Raw genomic sequence first — 17,055 nt, 5'->3', positions numbered from 1 at the left:
TATTCTTAAATGTGCAGTATATACATATATAAAAGACCTATTCATTGAATTATATGTAACTCCGGGTATCTCTTTTTTTTTTTCTTTTCTTTTAATTGGGGGTAAGAAATGATTGTCTGTTTAAAAAATTATAATGCCAAGAGTTCAAAACACAGAATTATAGATGTGATGAGAGTCATTACTCTTCATTCATACTTTTGCTTTGAATTGCTTTCTTTATTTAAAAAAGAGAAAATGATTGATTACTGCATTTGATTATGCAATATGAAACTAAAACATTCACTTCAGGATTTGAGAATAGTAGTCTAATGCATTTATTTTAATGTGATGAGCTATTGATAGCAATGCATACAGTGAATGTGTACATTTGGAGTGCCACCTTTTGGTATATTGGTAGTATACTTAAAATTAAAAAATAGTACACTACTTTTACCAAAAAGACATTTCAAGCATTTTTTTATTCCTAAGCAAAACTTTTTTAAAAATGCTGAAAGGCACATGTTCTCTATTGTGGACTAAGTCCAGGGAAACTCTGAAATTCAGGCCATAAGTGACTCTTACACTGTTTTTCATGGTTTAAGTAGTTTCTCCAAAGTTACTTTTGGTGGGATTTTCATGCCTGGTCGTCTTTGCTTCTGAGCTAGACAGGCAAAACTTGAAAAGCTGTAAGATTTTTCATCTGCTACACGCTGCGTTTCTCATGCCCTTTAGTGCTTAAAGTTGGTGGTATTGAGCCCTGGTTTGTCATAAGGTCTCCTTTTTATATAAAAAGCATTCAACAAGAGGTACCAAGAGTGCAAGCATCCCTCTGATGTGTCATTGAAACCCCTAACTCTGGGTGCCTTTGCATCAAGGACTCCAGTATCATCCATCCATTGAGGTTAAGGACATGATGCTGGTGCCAGGAATGTTAAGTATTGATTTGTGTTTAGGGACCTAAATAAGTCACTCCTAATTTGGGGCCTCCTTAAAGGCTGCAGTATCCCCTTTGATGTTTCCCTCTTGGCTTGTCAGGAGCTGTTGGAACTTCTAGCTTAACTGGACAGTTTTCTATAATGTCCATCACAATAGATAGTATGTTTACTATTTTCATTGTAGTATAAATTTATAATGGCAGCTTCTTTGTCAGAATAGTTGTTACCTATTTTATTTTGTGAATTATTTTTGACGTGGTGTGTGGTCTGTTTTGTAGGATGATGATAAATGTCTTCCAAGAACTTCTTACAGAAAAGTAAAAGTAAGTTGGCCTGTCCTTACCATAAATATTGAAATCCTACCTGTCCAAAAAGGTGATCAGCAGAAACAGTAGTGAAGTAGCAGAACCTAGTGGAGCATGCTACCTTTTTGTAATTAATGTCTATCCTAACTTTCTTAGTGATAACTGCAAATAATCAGATACAATTTTTTAAAGATTTCTTCAGGTTTTTTACTTATTCCTGTAATTAAGTCATAATTCAGAACATGCAATGGATAAAACTGATATTAAAACAGACTTCAATAACTGAAGAACTGCAAATATAGTACCTAATTTAAGAAAGGAATAAAGTGATCCAGGAAACTACAGGCCCCTTAGTTTCACCCTAATTATATGCAAGATCTTAAAACAAATTTTGAAAGAGAAAGTAGTTAAAGGCACAGTGGTAAATAATTGGGTTAAAATTCAACATGGTATTGCAAAAGGTAGATCCTACCAGACCAAACTGATTTTTCTTTGTGACGATAACTAGTTTTGTAGACAAAGGAAATGCAATAGATGTACTCTATCTGGATTTCAGTAAAGTGGTTGATATAGTTCCACAGGGGAAGTTATTAGTTAAATTGGAGAAGATAGGGATCAGTACGAGAATCAGATGATGAGTAAGGCACTGGTTAAAGGGGATGCTGTAACTGGTCATGCTGAAAGGTGAACTGGCATGCTAGAGGGAGGTTATTAATGAAATTCCTCAAGGATCAGTCTTGAGACCAATCTTGGTTAACATTTTCATTAATGACCGTGGCACACAAAATGGGAGTGTACTAATAACATTTTTAGATGACACAAAATTGGGAGGTATTGCCAATATGGAAAAGGACCAGAATATCATAAAAGAAGGTTTGGATGACCTTGAAAACTGGAATAATAGAAATGGGATTAAATTTAATAATGCAGAGTGCAAGCTCATGCATTTAGGGCCTGTAAGAATTTTTGCTGTAAGCTGGGGACCTATCAGTTGGAAGTAATGAAGGAGGAGGAAGACCTGGGTGTATTGGTTGATCATAGGATGACTGAGCCACCAATGTGGTGTGACCCTGAAAAAAGGCTGATGCATCTGAGGATTGTATTAGGCAAGATATTTCCAGTAGGGAAAGAGAAGTGTTAAAATCATTGTACAAGGCACGATGAGACCTCATCTGAAATACTGGATGCAATTCTGGGTTCCCATGTTTAAGAAGGATAAATTCAAACTGGAATAAGTGCAGAGAAGGGCTACCAGGATAAGAGGAAAGGAGAACCAGGAAACTTAAGGTGCCTGGCTTGTTGAGGCTAACAAAATGAATCCTAAGAGGAGAAATGATTGCTCTCTCTAAATACATCAGAGGGATAAACACCAGAAAGGAAGAGGAGTTGTTGAACATAAGGGCCAATGTTGGCACAAGAGCAAATGGCTATGAACTGTCCATCAACAAGTTTAGGCTCGAAATTAGGCGAGGGTTTCTAACCATTGGAGGAGTGAAGTTCTGCAATAGCCTTCCAAGGCAGTACTGGGGGGTAAAAAAACCTAACTTGTTTGAAGACTGAGCTTGATAAGTTCATGGAGGAGATGGTATGATGAGGTTGCCTAAATGGCATATGGCCCACCTGCAACTGCTACTAGCAGATATCTCCAACAGCTGGAGATAGGATACAAGATGAGGAGGGGTCTCAGTTACTACAGAGAATTCTTTCCCAGGTGTCTGGCTGGTGGGTCTCACATGTTCAGGGTGTAACTGATGAACATATTTGGGGTTAGGAAGGAATTTTCCCTTAGGTCAGATTTGCAGAGACCGTGCGGGTTTCTCACCTTCCTTTGCAGCATGGGGTACAGGTCGCTTGCTGGTTTGAACTAGGGTAAATGGTGGATTTTCAGTAACTTTAAGTCTTTAAATCAAGATTTGAGATCTTCAGTAACTCAGCCAAACATTAAGCGCCTATTATAGGAGCGGTTGGGTGAGGATCTGTGGGCTGCAATGTACAGGAGGTTAGATTAGATGATCATGATTAAAGCTACGATTTAATCACGGAGGTCACGGAAGTCACTGAATCCGTGACTTCCAGTGACCTCCATGATTTCAGCCTGTAGCAGTGGGGAGCTGCAGGGTATCCCCGCCGCCTCTGGTGGCCCCCAGAGCTCCAGCGGCCCCAGAATTTGCGCAGCTGCCCTGCTGCAGGCAGTGTGGGGACCCGCTGATCCTCATTTTGTCACAGATATTTTTAGTAAAAGTCATGGACAGGTCACGGCTTCCGTGAATTTTTCTTTATTGCGTGTGACCTGTCCATGACTTTTACCAAAAATGTCTGAGACAAAATCTTATCCTTAATCATGATGGACCCTTCTGACCTTAAAGTCTGAGTATATGAACCTAATGTGTAAACTGTTGGAATTATTCAGGAAACAGTCTTAGGTCTTTTCTTCAAGGTTTATACTTAAGGGACACAGGACAGTGTTTTCAGCAAGAAAACAATTAGAAAAAACACAAGATGTGGGTTTAACCCTTTTGATCACTGGGTATAATTTTCCTAAAGGAATTTTCAGAGATCAAGAAATATCTTGAAAACACTTAAATATAATAGTATGTTTGATTCTGTAGGCCAGCCAATAATAAAAAGCTAGGTTGAAGGGGAGAAAATTCTTACTCAACACTTATCAAAAATTGAAGAGAAGGAATTACAAAAAATGCAAAAAGTAGAATGCTATAATTTTCTGTTTCTTTACTAAGATACTCTCGAAGTTTATCCAGCAGTTTCTGCAATGTGTGTTTAACATTCTAATTGGAATTATTTTTGTAACTTGTTTTTTTTCTGGGAGTAATTATTATTATTTTTTTTTTTAAGAGACGGGTTATGAAGAGACGAAACAATGTGAAAATTAACTATGATGAAAATACCTGGAAGAAACAATGTATGGAACTGGTAAATTTAATTTTCCAATGTGAAGATTCTGAGCCTTTTAGACAACCTGTTGATTTGGATCAATATCCTGTAAGTTATCCTTCATAAAACTTAAGTGACTTAATGTTTGTCTTATCATTTTTCTCTTTTGGTACAGAACTTGTACCATAATGTGACTGTCATTCATGAAGTTGGCTTCATAGATCCGAGCTCTTGGAGCTAGTCCAGAACCGTTGACACAAATTAGCCTTGCCATGTGCCTAGATATCTATGTCCTATCATAAGAAAACATCAATGAAAAGATTCATGTTGTCTGTATTCTTAATTCCTAGGTCTTTTTGTTTGTTACTGAAACTGGAACTGCTTATCTCATACTAGTATCATTTTGTGTTGCTTGAAGTTAGTTACATCTAATGGATATTTAAAAAAAAAATTACTATTTCCTTGAGATTCAAGGGCAGGGCTGTCAAATGTTTGGCCATGAATTGAATCTGACCTGTATTATTATTTGTGGACTATAGGACATTCATATTCTATAGAATCTAACCTTTCATTTGAAAAATAGTCAATTCCTAACCCCATGATTGCAAAGAAAACCTTGCAAATGTAAACCAGTGCAGCGATGTTTGCAGATATCGTGAAACAATGATTGAGAAGTGTGAACTTTTTTGCGTGCATTAACTTCATTGGACTGTTAACTTTAAATATTACTTTCTTAAACCTCTTCATGGATGCCAGAGTTTCACCCCACTTCTCCCAGACCTTGCAAAGACAGGAAGGCTTGCCTACAGCTACTACTACTTAAGGAAGCCCTTGAGGCTAAACCCTCTGAATCTGTTCTGACTTCGGTTCAAACGTCTGAAGAGCCAGCCTTGGCCTCGGTGGCCTCAGTCTGTTCCGTTCGACTGCAGGGTTCGAAGAAGCCGCAGCCCCTACTGGGACTGGATCATTAATAAAATAGAACACCACGTAGTTAAGGGTTAATTTGAACAAGCAAGGCTTCTGGAGGAAAGGTCAAACACAACCAGAGTCTTGCAGTTTCTTCTAATCAGAATGGAAGGAGGGGAAGAAAGAGTCAACAAATTGAGACTGAAAGAAAATAAGTGGATGAGAATCTTGAATTTGTGCACCTTAGATATAGAACCTTATTATGACTAATGTTTAAGTAGTTTATTGAAGTAAGGAGAGGTGATGACTCAGTAGGGGGTCACTATGAGCTGTGTGTTTTGTAAAAGTTAGTCTAGTAAAAAGACTATATAATAGAGTGTACTTGGGGGCAATTCTCTGAAGCTATTCTGAGATACTTTTTTTCTGATACCAAACTCGCCAGTGGGGAAGCAATGGGCCATTGCTGACCTGCTGAAAATTATACCATCTCAGATTCTCGGTAATTATTTGGATTGTTCTAAACATACTGCTTATGTCTGTGTGCGCTTATATCTAATAAATTGCACTTTTAGATAAGGGTACATGCTTACTTGTATTAACCTTTCATCAGACAGAATTGCTGTGTTCGCATTGATTTATTCCTGATAGCCCGTGGAGTGAAACATTTTAAGTTACCACTGCTTTTGGTTCTGAAAACCCCGGGTATCAGGGACCAGGGTCTTATTGATGACCATGCCAAGACCTCTTTAGTTACTCTTCTTGTGGATGTGGAAGCGACATTTCATCTGCAAGGAATCTGAAAGCCCAGAGATCCTGTGATCTGATTCCCCTGGATCCATTGACACTGCAGACAGTGATATCTGATGCCCTGTCTGAGGACGATGATGATGATGAAGAAAACCCTTTTCTTTCAGCAGAAGCATTTAGAAACTGACTTCAAGCCTGACTTATCACCGGATGAACGTGGGAGTGACTTCGTCCTCCTGAGGACACTCCAATTTCAGGACTTGGTGAATTGCACTTTGTCCACTCTGAATCTCCTTGTGGTACCAGTGGAAGAGACTTCATATCTGGTATTTTATAATCTCGGTACCTCTGCCAAGAGTCAGATATCACTCCCCATCCTGGTGGGGTTTTTGTAGTCGGCCAGATTTGTGTGATCCAATCCCACCTCTTGCCTACCTATCTTAAAGAAGGCGGACAAATTATACCAGATACCCTCTGATGGGTTCTCGTATTTTCATATCCATCCTGTGCACAACTTGCTGGTAATAGTTGCTGCCAGCAACAGGGCAAGGTTGGAACAATTACACTTCACTTTAAGTGACAGGGGAAAGATGAAAAACTCATTGGGGAGAAAGGTGTTCGCCTCATCCCTCGGTATTAGGATGGTGAATTATCAGGCAGTTATGTCTTGTGACCAGTTCCTTCTGTGGGAGAATGTTGTCTTCTCCAGGACGTACCTGAAGACAGGAGAAGGTTGGTTAATGCCATCTTATTGGAGGGTCAGAATGTAGCCAGGTATTCCCTCAGAGCTTCCTTCAGTGCCTCAGACTGCTGCCAAAGGATTGGGTCTGCTGTGACTATCAGGATGCGTGCATGGCTTTGATCCTCTTGTATAATTATGGACACCAGAAGTAAGCTTCGACGATCTCCCTTTTGAAGGGGAAGGTCTTTTCAGTATAAAGACTCACAACTTACTAGAAATACTGAAGGATGCAAGTTTGACAGCTCAGTCTCTGGGGTTAATCCCACCCGTTGAAAGGAGGGCTGGCCCTTCTTTCAATAGCAGAGGCAGCAATGCTCCCAGCCTTCAGCACCCTACTTTTCATCCAGTCAGAGACTCAAGTTACCAACAACAAGCCTCATAGAACGGTTACAGAAAGAGACCTTTCAAACAAGGTTCCAAACCCAAATAGCCCACTTCCCTGTCAGCCCCCTCTTTCCGGAACACACAGCCTCAGTTTTGACATGATTCCTGAGAGTCTAGGACCAGCCAACTACCTTTTTTCTACCCCCTCCTTTGGAGACCAGCTGTACCCCATTTCATCCACAAATGGAGGCGGACAACATCAAACCAGTGGATTTTAGAGATCACAAGAAAAGGCTATGGCATTCAATTAAATAATGCTGCCTTCCTCAAACTCCCCCGTCTGTCCCTCTTCAGGGACCCCTCTCCTGAGGCAATTCTCACAGAAGTTGAGAAGTTGCTTTGTTAGGAGCAGTCAAGGAGATTCTTGTTTACCTAAAGGGTCATGGTTTTTACTCCTGATATTTTTGGGTACTAAAGAAGGATGGGGAGGGTTCTGATAGATATTAGATTTGATGGAATTGAACAAACACATATGGAAATTTCATTTCCATACGCTGACCTTGTCTTCAGTAATCCCTTGCTATCAGTCCTGGATTAGATTGAGAGTTGGGAACCAAAGGACACTAATTTTCATATTGCAGTTTCAGAAACATCAAAAGTACCTTTGATTTGTGGTAGCTGGGAGCCATTTCCAGTACAAGGTGCTTCCATTTTGCCTTTCTGCAGCACCCAGGGTATTTACAAAGTGCCTCTCTGTGGTGGTGGTGTATCTGAGGAAGCAGGGTATATTTGTTTGCCCTTATATGAACGATTGGCTATCAAAAGTCACTGTGCGTGAAGACTTTTCACATAGTTACCACGACCAATCTTTTCTTCTCAGCATCCGAAAGTCAATCCTCTGTCCTACACAAAGGATCCTTTTCATTGGTGTCATATTGGACTCCGTGGTAACGAGAGTTTTTGTACCTGATGACAGGTCTCTCAAAATGCGGTAGTCTGTTAAGAATTTGAAATTGCCCCACATAGAGGGTGAGGTTCTTCCTGAGTCTCATGGGTTTTATGGCAGCCACTACTGATGTGACTTTGCCAATTTAAAAATGAGACCTCTGAGGCAGGTCCCAGGCTTACAGTTGAAGTTCAGACAGCCTTTAGCTGTTCACTAAACTTCAGAACATCATAGTCTTTCTGGACTGGTGGGCAAGCAGGACAAACATGCTCTGAAATATGCAGTTCAGTTCTTCGGGTCCATCTCGGACAGTGATTTCAGATACCCCCTCCCCCCCCAACCATTGGATGGGGCATGCTTGAATCATTTAAACAGTTCGAGAACATTGATCTTTTCAGGAAAGAACATTGCACATCAACATACTGGAACTAAGAACAGTTCATCTGGCTCTAAGAGCATTCCTCCATCAGCTGCCGGGAAAGGTTGTGCAGATAGTAACAGATATTTTGCAAACATGTTGTTATATTAACAAACAGTGGATGATCACTCTGCCCCCTCGTTTGCAGAGGTGATAAATCTGTGAGATTGATGTATCTGCCATGAAATGTATCCTGTGGCACTACATTTGGCTGGGGAAAGCAACATAGTTGTGGATAGTCTCAACAGAGACTGCTCTCAGATGCACATGAGGTCCCTAAAAGATTAGGTGGTTGACCATATTTTCCAGATAGGGTCAACCCAACTGTAGACCTATTTGCAACTAGGTTCCAAATAATATGTCGTTGTTCCTATTCTAGACTGGGTAGGAACAGTCTGTGTGTCAGATGCTTTCCTGCTATGCTGGGAAAGGGGTCGGATATATTTATTTTTCCCTTCATACCGAAGGTGATAGAGAGGTGTTAGGATAAGGCAAGATAATACTCATTGCCCAATCTTGACCACATCAGCAGTGGTTTACTGATCTCTTTCAACTGTCCAGTGGAGTCTTCATATACCTTCCTCTGTCTCCAGACCTCGTGTCCCCGGGGGGAGGGGATGGGGGAGGGGCAGGATTTTTAACCCAGACCTTCAGTCCCTTCACTTGAGTATGTATGGTCGTACTTTATCTGCTCTTGAGCAGTCGTGTTCATCCGTTCATACTAGTTAACTCTAGATAATGGTCCATTAGAAACTGTTACTACCTAAAGTGGTCTAGATTTCAGGCATGGATGCAGCGGACGTCTGATTCTCAATATTGGCTGGACTACTTAACATACTTAAATCCAAGAGTTGTCTAGTCTAACTCATCATTAAAGGTCCATTTGTCAGCCATCTCTACGTATCATGCTTTAGTTGATGGTAGATCCCTGTTTGTTCTTGCTTCAGTTAAAAAGTTTATAAAGGTGTATCTAATGTGCATCCTGTTAGAGACCCTGTCCTTTCCTTAGACCTCAGTTTGGTTTTGACCATGTTGGTGAAATCTCATTTCACCCCATTGGCTAAATGTTCATTTTATCATTTGGTGTTTGACTTCCACATTAATCAGTCTGTTAATTTACCATTTCCCCCCTCTAAACTACATTCTAGAAAGATCTGTGTTCCATACATTGGCTGCCATAAGGGCACTTGCCTATTATTTGGACAGAACTGAGAGGTTTTGTAAAATGTCTGGATTGTTTCATATGTCAGGAACCACATGGGGCATACGGTTTCTTCTCAGACTATTTCCTGGTGGATAAAGCAATGTATTGCTGAGTGTTGAACGCTAGCAAAAATTCCTGTAGCTGCTTCGATTCAACCACATTCCACTAGAGCTGTAGCTGCTTTCTTTGCTTGTCTGAGGCAGATGCCTCAGACTGAGATTTGCAAAGCTGCAACCTGAACTTCAGTGCTCTTTCACCAAGCAACATACTCTGGGGTTGGCAAAGTGGTGCTTATGTTTTTATTCAATTAAGTCCCTGTTCCCACCTCCAGGTTAGTCTCAGCACTCTTTGCCAATCTTTCCCATAAGTAGGGATATGCAGAGCCACTCACAGAAGAAATGAAGATTACTTACCTGTAACCGGAGTTCTTCAAGATGTGTCTGCATATGCACACTTCCCACCCTCTTTCCCCTTTCTGTTAGAGGCCTTGTAATTATGTCTCTGGCTTTGTAGTGGAAGGACCTGAAGTTAGGAGGGTGCTTTGCCCCCTTTATAGTCTTACCCTGAATACATTGGGACACTGAGGGGTTGAGGTGGGATATGAGAGTCCTATATCTGTTTCTGCTAGACGAGGGTTCAACCAAAAGGTGGCGGAGTACCCATAAATGGGAGTATGTGTAGTCATCTCGAACTCCGGTTACAGGTAAGTAACCTTCATTTCTTCCTAATACTTCCTCTGACCCTATTAAAAACACATCACACAACCTGTAAGAACCAAAGTGTGCCACTAGTCATCTTGTTCATTTACTTGTATATTATGTCTTCCTAATAATTTTTGTTCTAATGTATTTTAGATTGTAAGATATCTGTAGCAGGGACTGTCTGTGTTTGTTCAGTACTCTGTGCAATTGGGCCCCAATCCTGGTTGGGGTCTTTGCCTGCTACAGTAACACAAATGTTCAGTAATGCTCAAAGGTTCGGAAGAAAGTAGTGTTACTCTTCTGAGCTCTGCCCAGTTAAGATGACAAAATGAGATAATACTCCAACAAATTGTTGTCTGGATTCCAGTCCTTGAGTTTGGCTCTCCCTTATTGAGGTTCAAATACACCTATGGGCTCTGTTGGACTCCTTGCTGGGGCTCAGATGCCTTGCTGGGCACTGCTCAGTCCCTTCTTAATTAGAGGGGATGGAGGGGAAAGTAATTGGGGGACTGGAGGGGAAAGTAAGTGGAGAGATCTCTTAAGCCTTCCCCATACACTCAATCTACCAATTTACACAGCCCCTTGGAATAAATAGTGTGAAAGATTTATGCAATGATCTTCCTTCTGCTTTGATCATTGGTGAAATAGTTAATGTTGACATTTAATGTTATCATTATTGGGCACCTAAGTTAACTTGCATTGAGAAGAATGGGGACAGTTTACCCACTCAAAGCTATAAAGCTCTGTGGACTCGGACATCACTGCATTAGCTGCTCTTTGTTTATATTTTCAAGGTTTTCTCTGCTATCATAAAAGATGGAAACTTTTAAAAATGAAAGCTGCTGTAGTATGTACCCCCAGGTGGGACAGCAGCAACAGAGGCTGAACCAAAGCCATCTGAACCTAAAATCTTGAGTCTCTTTTAGTGGGGTTGGGGTGTTTAAATTGCTGAGGTTGTAGCTCAAGACTTGAGACTATTTAGCTGTCCTTATTGTGCTAATAGAAATAATAAAATAACACATCAAAATTCTTCTGCTTTATTTTCTGTACGCCCTTTTAAGCTACTGAAATTTTTTTGCTCTATATCTTTTATCTAGGACTACAGACATATTATAGACACTCCAATGGACTTTGGTACAGTGAAGGAGACGCTGGAAGCTGGAAATTATGATAACCCGATGGAACTATGCAAAGATATAAGACTAATATTTAGCAATGCAAAATCTTACACTCCAAGTAAAAGATCAAAGGTACCTTTTTGTACACTGTGCTTTCATAGTAGTCAGGCTGGGCTAGGCTTCATTTAGTGTTGGGCCCTTTATCAGTACCTATTTAGTAATGCAACGGAGCAATCTACCGTTCTGGTGGGTTTGGACAAAGAATAGAGTGCAACAAAATATTCAGAAAAAGTAGGTGTCAGTCACATGTTTCTTGTAGCTCTAATTTATGCTGAGTCATTTTTGTCACTTTCTCCAGATGGTCACTTCAGTAAATTCTTTTTTGTAAAACATTCAATTTACTCGTAAGATACTTTATAATTTAAAGTTAACATCTCTTTATTTAGATTTATAGTATGACCTTGAGATTATCAGCACTATTTGAGGAAAAAATGAGAAGAATCGTTTCAGACTTTAAAACTGGCCAAAAACACAATGAAAGACTGAGAAGAAGCCAGAGATGTTATAGGAGGTTGCAAAATCATAGCATGGTACAGCACCCTAACAGAACACTCAGGTAAATAGATTAGAAAGATGAATGCGTTTGGGGAATTTTCACTATTGTAAAAATTATGCATATTGCATTCAGTTTTGTAAGATGACAGCATGATCTCCTAGGATTAATTTATTAGTTAAATGGTTAATTATAGTGAAATATTTAGTACAAATTTTTTTTCAGCAGTGAAGACTTGCAAAGAAGGTCCTTTGTGTAGTGCAAAATAAATTGATTATAAAACAGTTCTGAGCATATGGAGTAGAACCATTTTTAATCTCTTCAGCTTTAACCAGACAACCAAATTTTAACTGACTGAAATTATATGAAAGATGGCTTAAATGATAAACCTATTACAAATTAGTAAAAGTTGTTAGCCATAATAAGGATAAATTGTTATAACCAAGCATATATAATAGGAAGTTATATTCCACATGTATTATAATGTGGTGTTGGTAGCTCATGGTGAGGTTTACCCAAAATTTCCAAGAAAATAAGCTTCAATATCCCTAATGCAACATGGTTAACTTCATGTTTTCTTCCACACTTTGTGTGTGCGGCAAGAAGTCCATGAAGGTCAAACCTGGTGGTGGTAGTGATTGATGCAAATGTAATTAGTCTAGATTTATCACCTATAAATTATTTTCAGATGCTTCTCCACCAGTCCTTTTAAATGTGGTTTTCCCTCCTGTGCTTACTATCCAGAGGCAATGGCTCTCATTGCCTAGCAGTGTGTTTACTTGGATATGTCCCTTTCTGTTGCCACCCAGCCATTCTGCAACTGGCAGCAGAAGCAAGGTCCACCTACCTTGGCCAAATACAGCTCTTCATTTCCCTACTGTTTCTGGCAAGTAGTGAGCCACCCTAGGTTTTCAATTCTTAACTGTAGAGCGTATGTGGGGCAGTGGCAGGTGCGCTGAGCTTATTAGGATCTGTTACAGGACTATTCCTCACATTCTCAATCTGCTCCCTTCCCTCCACCAAATAGCAGGCAAGTATGGCTGAAATAAAGAAACACATTAAAGAGCAGGCAATGCTCTATCTGAAACATCAGTCTCATTCATATCTGAAGAGGAATTATGTATGACTTGTTCCCAGCACACAGACCTTCACTGAGCCAAGGATTAGTGTTTCAGAGGATTATTGAGACCTCATTTCCTCTTCAGCGGAATTCAAGGAGTGCTTCAGATTTGCTCTGCAAATTACAAGACACATCTTGACCACAGCATGCATTTCTTGTCCCTCAAAAAGAATCTCTGGTTATATGAATTTGTGGCTTAATAATTAGAAAAATCTTACTTGAGTGAGTCTGTAAACCAAAGGAACCAAGTTACCATTTAGTATCCTAAAGTGGTGGGTATTTTCTAATGTGAGCAAACAAAATGGCCTCCTGCCAGGCTCCCCAGAAATCTCTGGATGACTTTCCTATATGTGGTGGATTCTCAATCTAATTCTTGCCCCATGTCTTTACCCATGAAAGAGGCTGGGGAGTCACGGGGGGGGGAACGCTTGGTATGCTCCCAGCTAAAAGTCTGCTAGGAGGTAGCTACGGAAGAAATGTTCAAACGTCCCCTAAACCAAGAGATGTAGTTTCATGTGTAAGTCTCTAAGACCAGTAGAACAGGTGCAAGAGGTGTAAAATCCTCGCTGGGTAAGGCCAAGTACATGCTAAAGATTTCTGCCAGCACAGTTGTGTTGGCCAGGGAGTTAAAGAGGTGTAGTTCTTCACCAACATAGGGTACATCTACACTACCGGGGGGAGTCGATTTAAGATACGCAAATTCAGCTACGTGAATAGCGTAGCTGAATTCGACGTATTGCAGCCGACTTACCCCGCTGTGAGGACGGCGGCAAAATCGACTTCTGCGGCTTTTTGTCGGCGGCGCTTACTCCCACCTCCGCTGGTGGAGTTAGAGCGCCGATTCGGGGATCGATTGTCGCGTCCCAACGGGACGCGATAAATCGATCCCCGAGAGGTCGATTTCTACCCGCCGATTCAGGCGGGTAGTATAGACCAGACCATAGTTGTGCTATCAGAAGCCCCTAGTAGTACACAAAGTTATACTGGAAAAATTGCACTTTTACTCATGTAATCTGTTTTTTGCTTAGATGTGGTGGAATAATATTCTAGTAAAAGCACAGTTTTGGTGGTATAAGCTGCGACCAGGGTAGGCGCTCTTTGCCAGTATACTATTCCAGTGTAGCCATACCAGCAAAGATACCTTAGTACATATGTGGCCTAAGCGTGTAAGGATGCCTTATTCTAAACACTGAAGAACTCAAGATTTAAAGGACTAGTACATATGTTAATTCAGGGCTTTATCAGGTAACAAATTTCCCATTCAGGCTTTTTTAATGTTTTAATTTTATTTATTAGAAGAAATATTTCTGGTGTCGAACAAGTGCCCTTTCTCTCTTCCACTCCTCTACCAGAAGAGCACTCTTCTCCAGTAATCAAATTGAACCCCAGGCTTGTGTGCAGCAGTCATACAGGCTAGATTTGCGTTACAGTGGAAAACTATAGACTTTGTGTATTCACATTTCTGTGTACTCACATATTTTATTTCAGAGAGCAGGATCTTTCTCCCAGGTTGCACCTCTTAGCTGGTGTCTTTGGGACTCTGTTTATCATAAGATATAATTGGTATACATGGCCCTTTTAAATGCCTATTGCAACTGATAAGTGAGGATTCTAGGGTACATCAGAAATACAAAGGCTGCTGTTGCAACTTGGAAAATAGGAGGGAAACACTGTCAGCCTCAGATTTATGTATATATGTGTAGTTTAAATCAGGAAATGGATTAGATGTCATTAGATATTTTCACTGTAGGTGTAAATTACACTTTTACCAAGAGCACTTAGCATCGACTACTGAGTTGTGAATGTTTCACAACTGAAGACGACATAAAACTGAATATTTTAATTCACAAATTTAATCGCTCTTCACCAAGTTGTAAATGGTACTGAATACAGTTTTTCTACCAATAGGAATTATTGCCTTTTATCCATGTTTCCAAATATTTCATTATTTCTTATTAAAATATTCTGCTCTCTTACATTGTATATTATAGTTATTTCTATTTCCTTTTTATGGCTAGAAATGTGAAGCAGAAACCCTTAAAATCTCAGGCAAAAATTGAATCTGAGCAGGAAGATTCTTCTACCCAACCTACCTCTAGCAAAGCAGCATGTGTTACAAGCCATAAAATAAATGCTAGCACCTATGCCCACAGTTCTTCTGGCGAATCTTCTGATTCTGCTTGCATATCATCACGTGAAAGAAATGGAAAAGCTAGAACTACACCCTTAACAAATCATACTGCATTGTCATCAGGTGAGAAACAAAATCTGTTTTAAAACCTGTATTTGCTTATATATTAAACTTGAGCTATAAAATGTTTGCTAATTTTTTTTGCCTTTGTAGGAAAAGTAACCATAATTCCCATAAAGTCTAGCTAAATAACTCTTAAAAATACAAACCTTTTTAAAATGCCTTCTGTAGGAAAACCTTGTCTCTGATAACTATGAATGTTTTGTAATAACATCTTGTGTTTTCATGCTGTTTGCATATTAAGTATAGAATTCTTCTGTTTTAAAGTTGTATAGAACCCAATACATTTCTTTAGTTTCAGGTTTTATTAGTGAAAAGCCTGCAGTAGAGGAAACTTATAAGTAAAAATATATTTATAACCAAAGAAGCAGACTTGTACACCATCTTTCAATCCTGTTGGATAGTCTGTGTGCCTGTACTCAGTTTCACATGAGGAGTCATCACAGAGCAAAATGGCTTGCTGAGGGGTGAGAAGGGAGAAAAATGGTCCTGTCATCCTCATTTGCTGCTTTAAAAATCTGCTAAATGTGAAAATGGAACCTTGAAGTCTCAAACAATCTTAGCAAACAGTGCTTATGATGAACACTTTGAACTTGCCGTATCAGTACATTTAACACATAAATATGACTTATATTTAACATTGCGTGTGTGTGTGTGTATTGTGCACAAAACACTATGCAAAAAGGATACTAAGATTTCAAAGTTATGCACTCAGATGAAAGGAAGCGCTGGAATTAATGTTGCCTATGCAACAAACACACGAAGACTACCGCGTCTCATATCCCATTCTTATCCCAAAGCATAAGGGTGCTAAACTCTTAAAGAAGCCACCACAATTTTATTAACATTGCAAAGCCTTCCTTGAAAATAGCTGAACATTTTTAGCTGAACCTTTTTAAAAAAAAAAAAAAGAGAGAGAGAGAAAATGCCACCAGACAATGCAGCATGAAAAAATTCAGCCCTCGTAAAGTTTGGCTAAGTTATGAGCAACTGAAAACAGTCTCACAATGGAAAATGTAAGGCAGCTATCACTATAGGTGGCACTGGTATAATGTATGCCTTCCTGTCGTCTATAAATAATACACTGTGAAACTAATTATATGGGAGCGATATGTGTAAGAAACATTCTGTAAAGTGTAAAACAGCAAATTACACCTACTAATTAATTTTCAAGGTCATTAACTTGCTGTGTTCCTACTTAGAATTCTAAATTCTTTTTTTTTAACCAGAAAGTGAAATAGAAGGCTCTTCAGCTTCTTCCTCTGCCTCCTCATCAGGATCTTCTTCCTCTTCTTCGTCAAGTAGCTCAGAGGAAAGTAAAGAGAGCTCTATGGCTCTTGCATCCCCAGTATTACACAACGGTATATCCAGAGCAAAGAACAGCAGCTTTAGGGTAACCAGAAATAGAGCAGCTCAAAGAAAGCAAATGGGTAAGATTCAATCAGCATTTTCTGTGAATGGCCAATAACATAAGAAAATGCTTATTCAGTGGTAAATATATGTGGTGCAATTAAGTTCATGTTAATAACACTTTGAAAAGTTAAAACTGTATGTTAACATCTTGAATACATGACTGAGGCTAGCGTAGTGGCATGGCACTTGTATCGATACTGTTGCTGTAAGAGTAAGACTTTTCTCAGAATCTTACGGTCTCCTCTGGTGAAACGATTAACATTAGCATTGAAGGAATCCATACTGAAGGAAGTTACGAGTAAGGCAAAGAGATAGTCAAACAGTGAGGATGAAGGTTTTGCAACTCCCTTGTTTTTAATTCAATAAAAGAAATTGAGTACAACCGATACTAGTAATGATGGTTTAAATACAAATAAAACAAGCTTCAAGACACGGTGAATGCTCATCTTTTAGATTTGTGAAGAATGAGAGTGTTACCTTTATTTTCTAGTTAAATAAAAT

General features: G+C 39.5%; 1 protein-coding gene across 1 annotated transcript in view; it reads left to right on the top strand.

Annotated features, from left to right (window-relative positions):
- BRWD1 (bromodomain and WD repeat domain containing 1) overlaps positions 1-17,055 on the top strand; it is a 100,034-nt gene that overhangs the window by 66,284 nt on the left and 16,695 nt on the right. Inside the window, exons 34-39 of the mRNA XM_054049220.1 lie at positions 1,193-1,237; positions 4,073-4,219; positions 11,197-11,349; positions 11,664-11,833; positions 14,909-15,144; positions 16,371-16,571. Coding sequence (XP_053905195.1) covers positions 1,193-1,237; positions 4,073-4,219; positions 11,197-11,349; positions 11,664-11,833; positions 14,909-15,144; positions 16,371-16,571 — 952 coding nt within the window. The remainder of the gene's footprint in view (positions 1-1,192; positions 1,238-4,072; positions 4,220-11,196; positions 11,350-11,663; positions 11,834-14,908; positions 15,145-16,370; positions 16,572-17,055) is intronic.

The sequence above is a fragment of the Malaclemys terrapin genome, chromosome 1 (genome assembly GCF_027887155.1).
Source record: "Malaclemys terrapin pileata isolate rMalTer1 chromosome 1, rMalTer1.hap1, whole genome shotgun sequence".
Lineage (NCBI taxonomy): Eukaryota > Metazoa > Chordata > Testudines > Emydidae > Malaclemys > Malaclemys terrapin.
This window is presented reverse-complemented; position numbering and strand designations above follow the sequence as displayed.